General features: G+C 35.9%; 1 protein-coding gene and 1 long non-coding RNA gene across 2 annotated transcripts; one reads left to right on the top strand and one right to left on the bottom strand.

The window, feature by feature from the left end:
- Positions 1-470: 470 nt before the first annotated feature.
- On the bottom strand, positions 471-6,637 carry LOC126819561 (uncharacterized). Its single transcript, XR_007679656.2, has 6 exons — positions 6,437-6,637; positions 4,741-4,824; positions 4,431-4,471; positions 3,156-3,227; positions 2,490-2,565; positions 471-848 (listed from the first exon to the last, which is right to left on the bottom strand). It is a non-coding gene; the product is annotated as an uncharacterized LOC126819561 (long non-coding RNA).
- A 96-nt stretch (positions 6,638-6,733) lies between these two features.
- On the top strand, positions 6,734-17,103 carry LOC126819559 (telomerase RNA component interacting RNase). The gene is made up of 3 exons (XM_050547706.2): positions 6,734-7,076; positions 7,737-7,811; positions 11,269-17,103. Exons 1-3 carry the CDS (start codon positions 6,834-6,836, stop codon positions 11,371-11,373), a joined length of 423 nt encoding a protein of 140 aa, XP_050403663.1. The 5' UTR covers positions 6,734-6,833; the 3' UTR covers positions 11,374-17,103.
- Positions 17,104-17,147: the final 44 nt, after the last annotated feature.

Raw genomic sequence — 17,147 nt, 5'->3', positions numbered from 1 at the left:
GACGGACGGACAGACAGACGGACGAACCCATTTTAATAGTCCCCTGCTATCTTCGAAAGGCGGGGGACAATAAAGAAAAACACAGCTATGAACTTATCAGTAGACACAAGTAAATACTCAATTGGTATCACATGGTTTTTCACATTTTCTTAGTGTACCATAGGAAGATCTCGGCACACTGGTTGAGAATCTAGGGGATCTCCAACCCAGGTGTATAATATATTTGTTACTACCATAAGCCTTTATTACACAAACTGTAGTCTTAAACGTCCATCATCATTCTCAGCATTACTCAATTGTGTTTAAAACACACTTTCATCGTCTTCCTCTAGTCATGAGGGTAGGGGATTTAGAAACGCCTCATAATTTAAAGAACACCTCAGTCCTCTCGTTATCTACATGTAAATCTTGCACTGTTAATCAATATAAACCACCACATGAATCGACACGATACAAAACAACCAAACTCAGTAAATTGAATACCAAAACAGCCGTTCAGCAAGGCTACAGAAGGTAATCTTTAATTCTAACCATCCATTGTTCAGTAATTCAAGTGGGTGGTAGTGTTCCTGTCCAAGTCGTTACGACGCACCCCTGATGGATTGATGTTTTGTTTTTATATCTAACCTCTGGTATACCTTCATTACTAAAGTTACATGTACATGTGTAACTTCAACCATCAACGTTAACGTTACACAGGGGTATGATTCATCACATTGTTAACGTTACACAGGGGTATGATTCATCACATTGTCAACATTAGACAGTTCTATCACAGTCTTAGTTTTTGCTATCTTTAATAAAGGTGCCTGGTTTTACTTCTAAATCATCGTATGTAGGAAACTGCGCTGTAAAGAGAAATACAAAAAACTACCTCAGAAAACATTGAAGGCTCAATACCACTCTTGTTGTAACAGAATAATATGTCCCAATCTTTATTCTGGTCAACAAATTGTACTATTTTACAGTATTCCAATTAATTGATGATACAAATTTCATCGTAACACATCTAATTTAAAAAATTGGAAAAATTCAACTAAATGATTTGAAAAGCCTTACGTAAACCTTTTCAAATGTGACTTAGATTTAAAAATATTTTCGAACCCTCTGGACAAGTAAAACAGGATGTAATGGATAATTTACACAACAGGTAGGACACTTAAACATCTAATACTTAGAATAAGGCTAATATTTATTTACTGGAGCTGTCAAGCCAGCAAGAGTGTTATTGTCCCTTTTAGGATAGGTTGCCAATCAACCAAACATTTAGGATAGGTTGCCAGGCAACCAAACATCCCGCCATAGCAGCTAAGTTCTCCTGACAGTCTTTAGTAGTATATTTATTTCTGTTGTCCCATGAACTCTGTGTACCAATTTAAAGACAATCAAATGATGATAATTGTAGCCATAAATCTCTCAGTAATTATCAGAAATCGTTGAAAACCAGTATGCATCTATCTCACATTAATAAAAACATTGGATATTAACGTTTGCCTTGGTAGCGGATGACAGATGGGCAGGACGTATAAAAATGAGTTTTATGATAAAAGTTAAAGTAGCTAAGTTTCTAACTCAATATCATCCAAAGTCTCCGAATTTGAAAACATGAATTATCTATCAATTTAAAGATGAGTTCCCGCGTACAAACTGGGTGATTTAATGGTATATATGGACTAAAAACATATTCAAACTAATTAATTTGTCATAATTATGCTTCAAATCCTTCTCAAACATTGTAATTGCGAAGGAATGCCCTTCCATTTTTTTATTCGATCAAACCAGGTCATGTTTACATCACGTCTTGGAAATCAGAGGAGAATTCATTGTATACATAAGACGATGTTGTCTTTAATCGCTTACTATTTATTACAAATATCAAATCCTAATTAAATTCTCGGATTATCCACTACCCGCGTCTTTTTCCGTCATTTTTATCTGAGAAAATGTTGTACGTCTAACTCTTCATAAAGTTTATCAACTTGTACATCAAGCGCTCAATGTTCACGTGTGGCCTTTGACATCAAGTGTGCAGAAATTCTTAATCGTTGGGCTGTTGATTAGGGGAACCCTTAAATTTTTGTCCTGTATACGCTCCATGAGTGTTTTTCGGGGAATCCAGTATTTTTCTAGTAAGATTGGATATCTCTACTTTCCATATGTACCAAAATTACCATACTTTTATTGGAAATAACCACCCGATAAATACTTTTGTGGGAACCCATCTTTAAATCAACATTGATGTTGTGATTTTACAGGGAAAAGATGGGCTTCTGATATTTAAGACAAAATAAACATTTTACCATGTGGTTCAATTTTATTTGACAGACGGCGCTACTCCTTATCACGTACAACCAAGGAATCGAAACTACGCCAGTTGATTCAATGACAAATCTAATGATACAGCGCACACGCGCTGACCATTCAGCCATCCCCCCCCCCCCCCCCCCTAATAGAAGAAAAAATTTTGTACATATAATGATAATACTTACTGCGATCTTGTTCAGGTTCAACATTAGTTGTAATATGTTTTTGTTCACTATCATTAGCCGCAGGTAAACGACTTTCCTGAATCATAAAAACATACAGATGTCGTTATACACATGATTTATTGATTCTTTATTATTTTTAATGGGGACGGGGGACCAGTCTAATGTAAGATGTTAAACGCATTTTCATTGGATCCTAGGTTTCCCTTTCCAAACCATTAACAAATGAAATTGTTTATCTCTGCTTAGCAGAAAATATCCATCATGGAACTCTGTCAAGACATTTTATCTAATGAAAATCTATACCAAATATGAACAGGATTTTATCTGCCCCAACCTAAGATAGAAGCATACATGTATCGTTTTCCAAAAACTGTTACAGGTGGACAATCCCATATGGGTGGGCACGGGGCAAATATTGAATTCAAAATGGATACAGTCTTCTGTAATGGATACAGTTTTCTGACAGATCTCACAAAATATTTTAATAATTTCCTTACCAAGTCCTTAGTTGTTTCTTTTAATGTTCCAAAAGCGTTATTACAGGTGGACAATCCCATGTCAATAGGTGTTTGGATGTGTGTGTGGGGGGGGGGGGGGGCAAATATTGAATTCAGAATGGATACAGTTTTCTGACAGATCTCAGAGATATTTTAATTATTTTCTTACCAAGTCCTTAGTTTTTAAATCTTCTGCTCTCTTTTGTGTTTTCAGCATTAACATATAATTTCTATCCACCTCCTTGAATATACAATATATTTTTACAAAATTGTTAATAAACAAGTACAATTGTACTATGAACCAGGAACTGACCATGTTGTTGGATGAAATTTAAAAATCTAATTAACCAATTGTTCAAAGTAGAGGCATGCCAATTGTCATGTCGATTGTACTTGGACTTAAATTGACGGAGCTTAGACTTTTTCGTAGAGTGTCACCCGGGGGCAAATTGTGGCCGGGAACCGGGCTCCCGTGATTTGGTGGCATATCTGAATCTGATTATAATCTCTGTCAAATAATATATCTCATAAATCGATTAATTTAGGCCAAAATCCCGACCTGCAAGTAATTTACAACCATTCGCTGGGTCAAGGCCGTATAACAGGTGGCCTTGACGGAGTGGGAACGGACATGCATAGGCGTACGGAACACCATTCATTTTTGGAAATGGGAGGCCATTTCCCGCAATTTGAGATCATTCCTGACATCCCAATTCTGTAATTTCATCTCTGAAAATAATGAGTTAATAAAAATGTCAAGGAATGTTTAACACCAGCCTCAGGAAATCGTCTCATATTCAGCCAGCAGACCAGCTATCATCAAATTTTGCTGAGGCCTTAAAATTGAATTTGTTTTGGAGTTACGAACCATCGGCAGACGTTTCTGGCGTATCCCCACAAACAGGGTGCAGGTGACTTAATAATTAGTAAATTTGCAGGCGACAGTGTCGGGTGAATCAGATGAAATTTTCGGATGAAATTCGGAATCCCCATTGCAGGATTCCGAATTCCGGCCCACACCCAGCACACACGACCCAGAAAGTCTATTATACCAGCCCATTCCAGACTTTTAGACGAATTGGACAAAATTATTTTTTTTCATTTTTTGTCCGACCGGCCCTTCGGGCGATCACCCAATGGTCCAATCCGCCCCTGGTGTCACCCCAACAAGAAGAAGACGAAGAAGATGAATAGCCATTAGCGACTAGTTCCCGGGCCAAAAATATTGAATATGTATATTAATTTAGAAGAGAGGAAACCAAACAAGTAAAGTATACCATTTACATATGGGGTATCGCCGATATATATGTATATGGAAAACAATTAACAAAAACCACCATTGTCAAAACTTTGCTAATATTCAAAACATTAATTGTTATCGTTGGCATATTAATGTGTTGTGTTACTACCATGACTACATGCAGTTTACTATAAATAGTCTTACCTCTTGTGTGGGGGGGTCCTGTCTTTTTAATCTTAACCAAGCTAATAATAATATCAAATATAATATGTTATTAACATTTCTATTGATTCAGGGAGTCCCATAAACACGGATTCATTTAAACATGTATTATGCAAGAGGTAAATCAGCCTATGGTAAGTGGTTTTTTTTGGCTTCAAAAGTTATATATCAATTATTATTTAGACATTTATGCACATGACAAGTCCATAATCAACTCTCTTGAGCATCGGAAGACTGAGATTTAAATGGATTTAAACATCCATAAGATGTAAATGATGTAATTAATATTTACCGTCCCATTCTGTTGGTACATCTGGTACCCTGGATTGATCCTCGTCTTCTGCTTCTATCCATCGAGATGGTCGACGTTTTTTATCTGTCATAAAACAAAAATGGATTAATTCAACTCTTTCCATGATAAATTAACTCAGTGACAGATCCAGGTTGGGCGATAATTTGCATTGGACAAGCCTGTGACTAGTACCTTACTATCCTCGCTATTCCCAGTGGTCTCATTCCGTTCTACTCCACTATATACCGTGGGTTCATCCATGGTGTATTCCCGTATTCGAATTATCTGCCCTTGATCGTAGCTTGGTTCTTTGAACCAATCAAAAAACTGTTTACAAACCAGTCTTAGCACTATTTTTTTTACGTTTACAACACTAAGGCCGCTCGTTCGCTCCATAATGAGACAGTTTGCAAGAAATTCAATGCAAAAGAAGTGACGTGTACATCACAAAGATGTTATTCAAAATATTAAACTGAGAAATATTTAATACTCGCGGATGACCCAGCGCTTCATGGGTTTATATTAGTATAACTCCAAAACCAGAAACTGTACGTAGTCTGCCAATGCCACCTAGCCTATGTTACTCCCCAAATTTCAGTCTCGGGACAGCCCTTAGTGTAGCTGTCAACCCTGAACCGAAAAACAAACAAACAACAGTCACAATATAGATTGTCCCAAACTTCTTTCTATACGTGTACAGCCTACATATGGGACCTGATATTCTAGTTAAACCATCCGAATGACTAGTTCCTTGTCAGGCCCACCGCTGACAATCATTAATAAACCTTCTCTCAGCTAAAAATCGGGCACTTCCTGCCAGTCAACGTGCCAGCTTCTTATTGAATGTATCTGGCCTGGCTCAGCCGTGTGGAAATGTAGCCTAATAATCTAATTGTGTAGGCCACAGCTTCCTTTTTGTGTTTAAATTTATTTTGATATAGATATAGTATCTCTGAATAAATGAAATGAAGTGGGGTTTAATGTCCTACTGTTCTGCTCCTAAACTGGGCTAATGAAGACGGGCATACGCCATACAGTGTGCTATGAGGGAAATTTTGCCCGGGCAGCGGCGCTACAGCCTACTCTTATATCGAATTCCAACTGCCAAGGGATCTTTTACGTGCACGCCAATATGTACACGGGACCTCGGTTTTTCGTCCCATCCGAACGACTAGACAACTGTCCTTGTCAGGCCTTCCGTCCTGCATCACTGACAAGGGGAAACCACGCCGGAAATTCTGGATGAACTTTTTCGGCCAATGCAGGGATCGAACACCCGACCCCCAGGCTAGCGAGCTAGCGTCTTAACCACTTAGCCACGTGATCCCCCATCTCTGAATAAGGGGGGATAGAGGACCGAATGGTCTAACATGTGTGCTTTAGATCCTAAGGTCTGTAAAGTGGCATGGTTTGATTCCACACTTGTACCTGAAAATATAAGGAGTTAAAATTTGGTCGCCTGTCCAACATTGTGCTTGTGGGTTTTCTCTGGGTCCTCCTGTTTCCTCCCACTGCTAACGACTACTATTGCAAAAAGCGAATTATTGAGAAAAAAAAATTGAATAATAATATTTATTATGCTAATACAGAATTGATGTAGTTTGTGTCGAGTTGACGTTAAACTCCATTTCTCGCTCTCCCTCCGTGAATAATTTTGGTGGTACCGATTATGGAATCATAAATTGACCTCACCCACCATTATACTCTTTCTCAAAATATTTATTTCCAAAATGATCATTTCCTTTCAGTATTCCGTTTGTTCTGGCTCCTTTTAATACAGCTTTATAGTTCATAAACAGTTTCTTCAAGATTCCTCCTCCCTTAGACATTCTGATTGCAAAACGATAACGATGATGGTGACCTTTTCTGACCTACTTCTACTTTATGCTATCTAATACGCATGCGCATACTGTTCTTGTAAAATAATCATTGATTGGAGCAAAACTCCGCTGAGCCAATCAAAATGTTTATAACAAAGTAGTAATAAATATACAAAATGGCGATGGAGGAATACTTTTTTGATTAATGTTCATGAAATAGATTTAAAAAAAAACGACCTAAAAATTAACATTAACCAAACGTCTACCTCAAAAATGACAACCCCGAACAAATTTGCCAATGATGGCAGTTTTATGGAAATGTTTAGGCGAAAAATGGCCGAGAAAGAGGATAAAACAAATAACGCTAGCAGTGATTCCAAAACGAAAACTGAGACCACGGCAAAAACAGCGGGCGAAGACAGCAGTGAGACTAGTGTGAGAGGCGGTAAAAGAACTGCTGAAAATGAGCCGGATACGTCAACAGGAACGACTGGTTCTACTTCATACTTTCCAATAGTAAGAATCGTGAAGACACGTCAAAAAGAAATATGCTTAAACTGCCATGCTTTGGCCTTGGCAGTGGCAATAAAGTCAATAATTATAGGCCTAAGCCAGCTTCAAAAGAATTAATTTTACTATTCCTCCACAGAGTAGGCTGTAGTGGCATTTCCAGACAACCCCCATAGCACACTGTATGGCGTATGCCTGTCGTCATTAACCCAGTCAGCAGAAAAGTAGGATGGATGTTAAGGTCCTCATTTGATTTCATTTCTCTTTGTCAGTTCGTGTACCGGTATTATATACAAGGGTGGTGTAAGCTTACACGCTACAGGGTCCATAGATTTATGCAAAACAACCCAAAATAAAGAAAGAAAAAACAATAAGAATGTGTTGTTTTATTTGAAATATAGGTTGTTTGGGGTAGGTTTGGGTTATTTTGGGTAAATCTGTGGACGACATGATACATGTAGTTGGTATGGAGAGATTTGATAAAATCAAAAAATACAGACCTTGAGAAATTTGACATTTGCGATTTTCAGATCTCAAGGCCTGATATTTGAGTAAACGATTTTAATATCTGATTTATAGGATAAACTGCTTGTTTGGAAGGAAATTAAATTTTGCACCAGTAGTACCCAAGACTCCAACTTATGTTGTTAGTGCTTCTCTCCGTAGGTCGGCAAAAGACGAGGTCCCAAAATCCTGAAAACTGGTATGGTTGCCAAGAAAGTTAAAGAAGAAGAACCAGAAGTATGTGTACTGATTATTTTGGAATCATTGTTTTTATGGGAAGGGAGGGTCCCAGAGGGTGATGTTCATGGACTGATGATGACGATCAGTGATGTACATAATCTACAGTATGGCAGGTACATATGTAGGGCACTTGCCTTTGGTGCAACTTGAAGGGGGCACCATTGAGAAGTAAGACCATTGCATCATTTAAAGCAGTGGATCCCAACCTTTTTGTGATAGAGTACCACTTGGAGGCCCTGTACAGTCGCCGTTTACCACCTGGTTCCAGAGAAACTCAATTCGATCAATCAAGAAATAAATAAAGAAGTATAGAAATAAAATATAAATAAGTATACAAAGTGCTCGCGTACCACCTGGAAGGACCTCGCGTACCACTAGTGGTACGCATACCACAGGTTGGGAATCATTGATTTAAAGCAAGTGATCCGAAGGAGCAATTGTAATTGTAGTTCCATAATTGTATTTTTGACCAGATTTTATGGTAAAGTTATCTTTGAAAAATGTTTGTTAGATGTTTGGATAGGGGAGTGCAATTCCAGTGCTTACGATAGGTGCTAGTGATGATATTGATACCGTATTCTTCAGTGGATTAGAGTCTAGACACATGCGTACATGTAGATAAGGCACAGGGTGAGTTTGGCATAGGTGTTGAAGGAAAAGATAAAAGATGCATGGTTTAGGCACTCCCTTCTACAGTGCCTTGTGAAACATGTGCCATACATGTACATGTACCATATGTGTCTCAATTCCACCCACAATCTCCAGTAACTGGGCCAAACTCTAAACATTTGCTGTTATGATAATTACCGATATTAAGCTACATCTATGCCTTCAGCTGGCGCAGATGTAAACAGATTATAATACGATCACCATTTAATGTTTTTCTTAAAAAATGGAGAAGCTAGGCTGAGTCGCGATTAACTAATACATGTAGCCTTGCTACAATAATAAATAATCTATGTCAGAACTTCAAATAGTGATAATATCATTCAGAATCAAATAATTTTAATGAAATTTTCAATATATTAATTTTGAATTATCTATTTTGGAACTATTATAGCAAGAACGGCCAGCTCTTTTATCTAAATCTTACATAATGTATCCTTAATAAACGCAGATGACTGTCTACATGTAATTTCTCACGACTGAATCCACTTTAAAATGTACTCAATTGATTATTTAAAATCAAATATCAACGGTAGATTATCTCCGAGCTCGGATTCATTAAATGAGATCATGTCTGTAGGTACTGGCTTGTACCTGTATATATTCTTAGCAGAGGATAGGAAGGTTGCAAATTTCAATTTTTCATCATACATCTTTACGAATACTCAACAGAATTGAAATATTTTTGGACTGATATTCCTTTTAGAGATTTAAAGATACATTATGGGAGATTCGATGACGAGTTGGCAGTTCTCACTATAATAGTTAAAAATTAGATAATGTAAAGGCAATTTGCTGAAAATTTCATTCAAATTGATCCACTATGAACCGGGAACTAAGCGATTGAAATTTCTGCCTAGCCTCGATCATCATTACTAAAGTCAGTACGATAAACAGCATAGTCTCGATTATCCGTTAAATCGTGAAGGAAAGTTATGCAGTAAATCGGCTCATAATCCACTAAAGATCGCAGGCTAGTGATGCCATCTAGAGTTGATTATGGTCTGGATAAGTTAATTAATGTCTAATGTCTAAAGAAAGACCTACCAATAGGCAGATTTAGCTCTTGCATAATGCATGTTTAACTTTCACAATACTGTATTTTTTGGGACTGCTATTTTCCTCGTCGAGATTCAATTTCCACAATATTGTAGTAGGCAAGGATTTCAAAAAAGTTCAAATGCGACTGTAATGTACATCTATAAATTTGTCTTGTGGGTTATTGTTTGTGTGTAGCCTAACAAGGTCAGCTGTCTAGTCATTCGGATGGGACCAAAAAAACGGGGACACGTGTACACATTTCCGTGCATGTAAAAGATCCCTTGACAGTTGGAATTCATCATAAGACTTTTTTGGCAAAATTTCCCTTATGGCATACTGTATGGCGTATCCCCGTCTTCATTAGCCCAGTTCGAAGCAGAACAGTATTACGTTAAACCCCATTTCATTTCTGTTTATGTGTAGTGTGATCCTTCTGTACTAACTTGTACTCCCATATAGTGTATAAGATACAATGTATATCTAGACATATACGTTACGTAAGGTTGTGTCTTGAAGTGAAGGTACTTGTACTTCCCTAGCCTCAACACCATGGCAACCATTAAAAATAAATCTGCTATTGAAAAGGGTACATGTTGTATTTTTTTAAACATTTTTATTCAAGATGTCTGAATGAGATTGGGGCCTAGGCTTAACCTATGTAAAACCCCTCTCCCTAGGTATATATACATAATATTAATACAAAGGAACAAATGGGTATGTATACACAGTTAAAATGGCAAACATATATAATAAAATGGATGAAAATGTACAGTATGTATATTATAGGTTACAAGGGTAGCCTACAGTACATGTTGTTTTAAGGATGTTGGCATTCGGCAAACCTCGACAGATTCTACGCATCTAATCTCAGCTGTATGACGAATTCCGCCATATTGGAACTATTTTAAAGGTCCCGGATGAAAAATGGCTGCGCCCATGTAGATTTCTGTGGAGAGTGTATTATATCAACAAACGTCAAGTTTGGTATTGGATTTGGGGAATTACCAGGGACAATATCTCTGCTCGTTTAGTTATATACACTCGACAAAAGACGCATTTTGGGACTTTTTTGTAAAAGCGACATGTTTTCCTGTTAAAGTAAACCGGTAGCCGCATCGCAAATGTACGGGCGTAGGTACATGTACATGTACATATCAATTACTATCATGCAGCCGAGGTTAGATGTAGGGTACCGGAATCTGCCGAGGTTTGCCGAGTGAGGATGTTGGGTGGCAGAGTGCTCTTTTAATGCATGTGCTACAGATCAGAAGATCTGTTATAGTATAGGGTGTAATGATTCCAATCTCTCAAGCTTGAAGATTATATGTGACAAGGAATTGAAGCCTGACTAACCTCCAGTTTCTTTTAGGTCGTATCTGTAGGCCTAGAAATAACGGTTTTAGATGACAAAATGATAGGCAATTAAATGAAATAGTACCTGAAATTTTCAGCTTAGTGCCGGACATGTATTAAATAATATCAATAAAAAAGACAAATCAGTGCCGGACAAAATGACAGGCACCCGAGGTTTAGTACCTGACAAACCCTGAATCTGTGCCTGACATTGGCTGTGACAGGTGCCTTATTTCCAGGCTTGCAGCTTATTCGGAATATTGAGAAAAAAAATATCTAGTGTCCTGAACTGACCACTCAGTGACCAGAGCCTCCTCCTCAAATAGATATTATACATGTACATCAATATATGATACAAAGTTAAGACATTTATTATTTTATTCATTTATTTTAGGATGATAGCAAAAAAGATGCTTGGTCGAAATATTTAGATGAAGTTAGAAAATACAAGTCCCAAAAGTGTATTGAAGATGAAGGAGGAACACCATTAGTGAAATGATGTTTATTTTGTGTACTAGTATTAACAATTGTTTGTCTGGTTACGCATTGATGTTGATGTCTTGTAGATGTATTATGTAAGAGCTAAGTCTGCATATTGCAGGTCTTTATTTTGACTTCAAATGTTATATAAATCATTATTTAGACATTTATTCACATGATAAGCCTAAAATCACTCTCTAGAACATCGAATGGCTGAGATTTAAATGGATTTAAACAACGTGATATTTGAAAATTTAACGATAAAATGGACAATCAAGGCTAAGTCTCGGTTGTCAAGTAATGTTGCTATGATAATGAACATTCTACGCAGTCATAACTTCACTTGGAATAAAGTACATGTAATTTGAATTAAATTTTCAATTCATCATCTATTTTTGAACTGCATGTATTATAGCAAGAATGGCCAGCTCTTTATCTAAATCTTACATAATGCATCTTTTGCAGGGCCCTTATTTGGTTATATTTGTTTGTTCTTGTTGCTAGGCAATGGAACATGACCTGTCTGTCAAATGACATATCATAAAGTTAAGATATTTTAAGAATTTTGTGTTTGATTTGTATTAAAATAGTTACACATGCTTACTTTTGGTCAGTATGTCGTAAAATTTATAAAGCTTTTGAATGTTTCTATGTGTTGCTGTTGGAAATGATGTGGTGGGCAGTACAGAGACATTATTATAACTAAGAAATTAATTTTGAAGATTATTGTGTAGAGAATAATTCAAAAGTTCTATTAGGTACTTGGTATGATCGCTCTGTTAACAATCTAATTAAAATATAGATCGATATTTCGTTTCGCTTTTTATACTTTCGATGTCCTGCACTACATGTAGATCTAACAAGTTATAGTGGGAGTTCACGTTCTATGACGTCAGGTACCAAACAAGCAACATTTGACCCGATTACGTCGGTCATTCGATTAACCAATTAGCGACTGCCATGTATTTTTTATCTACTTTTGCTTTGTTTTGATTTCTATTGCCGCTAATGCCTACCCACAGTTCCGTGCAAAAAAGGTCAAACGCTCGATTCGACAGACCATTTGATTGGCTGACCCCTCATTTCAAGCAGAACACGAGTTAAATAACAACGCTTCCAGATCCAAGTGTAGTAAAGACAAGTAAAATCGAAATTTTGACCTATAAAAACGAAACGAAATAGGATCTGTGTTGTAACCAGATTGGTCTGTTAACCAATAAAAACTGCTTCCAAATTATCAATTAACAATTAACATGTGTGTGTCTTCACAATGTATTAGTAAATTTGTCTTATATTTTGTATTTGATTAAACATTGAATATTCTTGATATGTACATGTAGATAAACGTGTATTCAGAACATCCTTAAAGTTTTTACCAGTTTACACTGTTTCTGAGAACAAATATTTCCAAGGTCTGTCAGTGGTCAAGTTTTGTTATAAGTTTCAAGAGAGATCTTCAATAAATAACTACCTTATTAGCTTCCCGGCGTGTCACTGGGGAAAATATCTGCATTTTTGTATCAACCATTCTGAGAAAACACAGATCCTATTTTGTTTCGTTTTTTATAGTTTAAAATTTCATTTTATTTGACTGTATTACACTAGGATCTGGAAGAGTTGTTATATAACATGCGTTCTGAGGTATTAGCCAATGAAGCCATCTGTTTCGGCGACTTCTTAGCATGCCATGCACGGAACTTTTAGTAAACCACTAGAAACTTCAACTCTGATTGATTGATTAATCAATGTCTGATGTCATAGGGTCAAAAGCCACTTGTACGACCCCTGATGCGACCTTTTAGTAAAACTGGTCAGATCTTCATCTAGTGTAAGCTATCGAAAGTATAAAAAAATGAAATGAAATATAGATCTGTATTTTAATCAGATTGCGTATCATCCATAATAACACTGTAATCATAAACTGCATCAAATATAAAATAAATAACATCGTTAGGTTTCCTGTAACAACTAGTTATTATAGAGTTATTATGAATTTATTTTGAAATTGACAAGTTCATCCATTTGATTTCTTCTAGCAAACAAACTATATATACATGTAGATGTACGATTTGATATAATCGTAGGCCAGTATCAAATGATGACATCACATTTGTATACATGAAGTATACACTAGTAGCTATGGTGATGACATTTGTATATAAAATACTAGGGTTAGGGTTGAAAAAGAACAGTTTTATACATGTAGTATACAGTAGCTATCACTGTAACCCAGGTATCATTTAATCTTGTGTATTTAGCACTAATTTCTTTTACATTTGTTCAATATCAAATCTTTGTTTAAAATTTGTAAAAATCATTTAAAATCACCCCAAATCATCTAATGTGTCTAGTTTAAAGCTGACTGATTAATTTTGCTAGTGAGTGTCTAATTTACAAGTATTTAATTTCTTGACCACTGTTCAAAAATTAATCATTATATACATTAATAATCAATTGGGATGTTTATGTTATTTTTTAACAGTGATCGATAAATTAAACACTTGTAAATTGAACACTCATTATCAAAATTGAATGGTCAGCATTAAACCGGACACAAGTACAAATTAGATGATTTTTGGTGATTTTAAATGATTTTTACAACATTTTTAAACAAGGATTTGATGATAAACGAATGTGAAAGAAATTAGTGCTAAATCCACAAGATTAAATGATACCTGGATTACAGTGTATGGTGATGACATTTGTATATAAAATGCTTTAGATAGTTTGTTGAAAAAGAAAAGTTTTATACATGTAGTTTACAGTAGCTGTGTGTATAAATGCTTTAGATAGTTTGTTGAAACAGAACAGTTAAAGATGTATTATGTAGGATTTAAATCTACCTATTACAGGTCTCATCTTTATTAGCCCAGTCAGAGTAGTAGGATGTTAAACCCCATTTCATTTTCTATTGTAGGAGTTTTAACTGGCTTCAAATGTTATATAAACTATTATTTAGACATTTATTCATTTGACAAGCCTATAATCAACTCTCTAGTCCACCGAATGCTACCCCTATGGAAATGAAATGGGGTTTAACATCCTACTGTTCTGCTCCTATACTGGGCTAAGGAAGACGGGCATATGCCATACAGTGTGCTATGAGGGAAATTTTGCCCGGGAAGCGGCACTATGGCCTTCTCTTATATCGAATTCCAACTGCCAAGAGATCTTTTACGTGCACGCCAGTGTATACACGGGACTCGAATTGTCAAGATATTAAACAGATTATGTAATGTCTGATATCAAGGATATTTACACTGTTGTCAAAACTTCAAACATTCATAATAAAATAATTTGACTGAAATGATGTACTTTTAAACTTTTATAGCAAGAAGGACCAACTCTATATCTAAATCTTACATAATGCATCTTTGATTTATTTCAGCTGTGTTAGTAATTACCTCATATCTGTATATGATAGCTATGTGTTCATTATCAATGCGGGGATAGCAGGGTTGGGCAGAAACTTCCCATCTCCATATTGAAGTATTGTAATGATAATTTGTGAAGGGCAAAATGGAATGCAATTTCCGACTAAATTTATCCTGAGCGGGGGGGGGGGGGGAGGCAGAACCCCAGAACTGCTCCCCCCCTCATCTGAATCTGCATCTGCAATGTAAATAAGGCATTCCTCATTATATATGTGTTTAATGGAATGCCATTTCCGACTAAATTTATCCTGAGCAGGTGTTGTGGGGGGGGGGGGGCATGAGTGATGGGGGGTCCAGTACACTTGGACCGCTCCCCCCTCATCTGCATCTGCAATGTAAACAAGGCATTCCTCATTATATATGTGTTTAATGGAATGCCATTTATGACTAAATTTATCCTAAGCGGGGGGGTCGATAAACCTTGGACCGCTCGCTCCCCCATTATCTGAATCCACATCTGCAATGTAAACATGGCTTTCCTCATTATATGTGGTTTTTTTTATATGTAAAAGTTCTGTTCTGTGGACAATATCACAACTTAATCCAATATTGAATGTACTCAAATTGTTATATTGATTAAGAAAACAAAACTAAACAAAAGTATGTGTTAATGTTTATTGCTCTGTCCACTGTATCCATTTACTAAATACCTCTAAAGGATTAAAAATATCAATCTCCCAGGTTGGATTCAATCAGATGAATAAGAAAGTCCATCAAAACTTGTTTACATTGTCTGTAGAGGGTGTTGAATGTTGCAAAATTTCCACTTCATCGTATGTCGAGGGAATTTGACCATTTTATGGACTGATATTCCTGAGAATCAACTTAAGTGAGTAATTGAAGATGCTAGTGCAATAAGGTGGACAAGTGCCATTAACAAAATGTGCCAAAAATAGTATTTTTACTTATTTTAGATCAGAACACTAAAATTGACATATACTGTGATAACAGGAAACAGAATGATAAAAAGAAACAAGTGGTTAAGAAAATCTGCTAAAAAAGGATTTATTTGAAAAAATCAAATGATCTTTTTTAAAAAAAAACACTAGCATCTTCAATTATAAATGTGATGACTCATTTAAAAGGGGGGGCCCCTGACATTAGACGAGAAAGTTCCTCAGGTATTGATAAACCCTAACATTCCTATTAAAAATTTGGTATGTACGTAAATAACTCAGATATAAGCTACTGAAATTCATTGACCTAATACCAATAACTTTTGGACTCCATTTTCCTTAGGGACCCCAACAAAGTTATCAAGTAACTCCTTAGCTTAGTGAGACTCCATTTTGGGAAACACAGCCCAAGATGGTGTTAAAATTCTCCTAAGAGATATGGCTTCAGCTTTAATACTGATTGGCACTTTTTTGATTTATTTTCTTCATTTTGATTTGCATTTTTTAAATTTATTTTCTTCATTTTGATATTCATTTATGTACTCAAATGGAAAACTTAACAATGGATTCAATCAGATTTAAAACAGGCCCATCAATTTTATTCATGGCAAATAAAGATGGCTGCAGACATTATTACATAGGTAGCAGCATAGATCGATGGAATTTGTAATGTGGCATATCTTTGTAAATACTGGACAGAATTGAACCATATTTGGACGGGTATTCCTATTACAGATTCAACTTTTACAGTGATTCCCATGGTGCTAAAATGACACAACATCTAGTCTTTAAAGTTACAATTTCATATTTTTAAGTTATATTTTTTAAAATGTATTAAAATAAAGCCCTAAAATAGATGGTATCTATAAACAGTCCTACCTTGTTAAAGCATAATCCTATTAATCCTATAATTCACTATTGCCAGTTGAGAAATTGGCAAAAATATCATTTTCAACTTCAAATTCAAACGTTTGAAGATAGCTATTCCATGGTGGGGAATAGAAAAACAAGGGAGGTAATTGTGTTATTTCTGGTGTGAAGATTTTTAAGTGTGAGAAAGATAATCTATGATCGTATAATAGTGAGTTGACAACCTATTGAGCAAAAGACATAGAAATAATTATGTTTTGACTTTCTTAGAAAATATGAAATTGTAACTGTAAGCAAATTAAAGACAAGGGGACCCCAGTTTGGGAAACACTGATCTACATTGTGTTATACATCTCTTAGGAGATTTAGCTTCAGTTGATTACTGATTGGTCAGTTTTCCCTTTATTTTCTTTATTTTGTTAATGGTTGAATGCTGTGTATTGTAGGATGATCAATAAAGTTGTAAAACTTATTTTTATGTGTTGGACGTCAAAAATGCTATGCTAGTATAGGAACCAATCGGGATATTAAATTGTTTGTCGATATTGCTTTGAATTGTCAATGTTGTAATCAAGTTCTGAGAGAGGGAGAGA

This window comes from Patella vulgata, chromosome 4 (assembly GCF_932274485.2).
Source record: "Patella vulgata chromosome 4, xgPatVulg1.2, whole genome shotgun sequence".
In the NCBI taxonomy this organism is placed as follows: domain Eukaryota; kingdom Metazoa; phylum Mollusca; class Gastropoda; family Patellidae; genus Patella; species Patella vulgata.
Note: the sequence above shows the minus strand (reverse complement) of the source record. Positions and strands in the feature narration are given on the sequence as shown.

Coding starts and splice junctions, on each gene's coding strand:
- LOC126819559 (XM_050547706.2), top strand. CDS start 6,834: ATGACAACCCCGAACAAATTTGCCAATGATGGCAGTTTTATGGAAATG. Junction 7,077..7,736: donor CTACTTCATACTTTCCAATA/GTAAGAATCGTG, acceptor TTCTCTCCGTAG/GTCGGCAAAAGACGAGGTCC. Junction 7,812..11,268: donor TTAAAGAAGAAGAACCAGAA/GTATGTGTACTG, acceptor CATTTATTTTAG/GATGATAGCAAAAAAGATGC.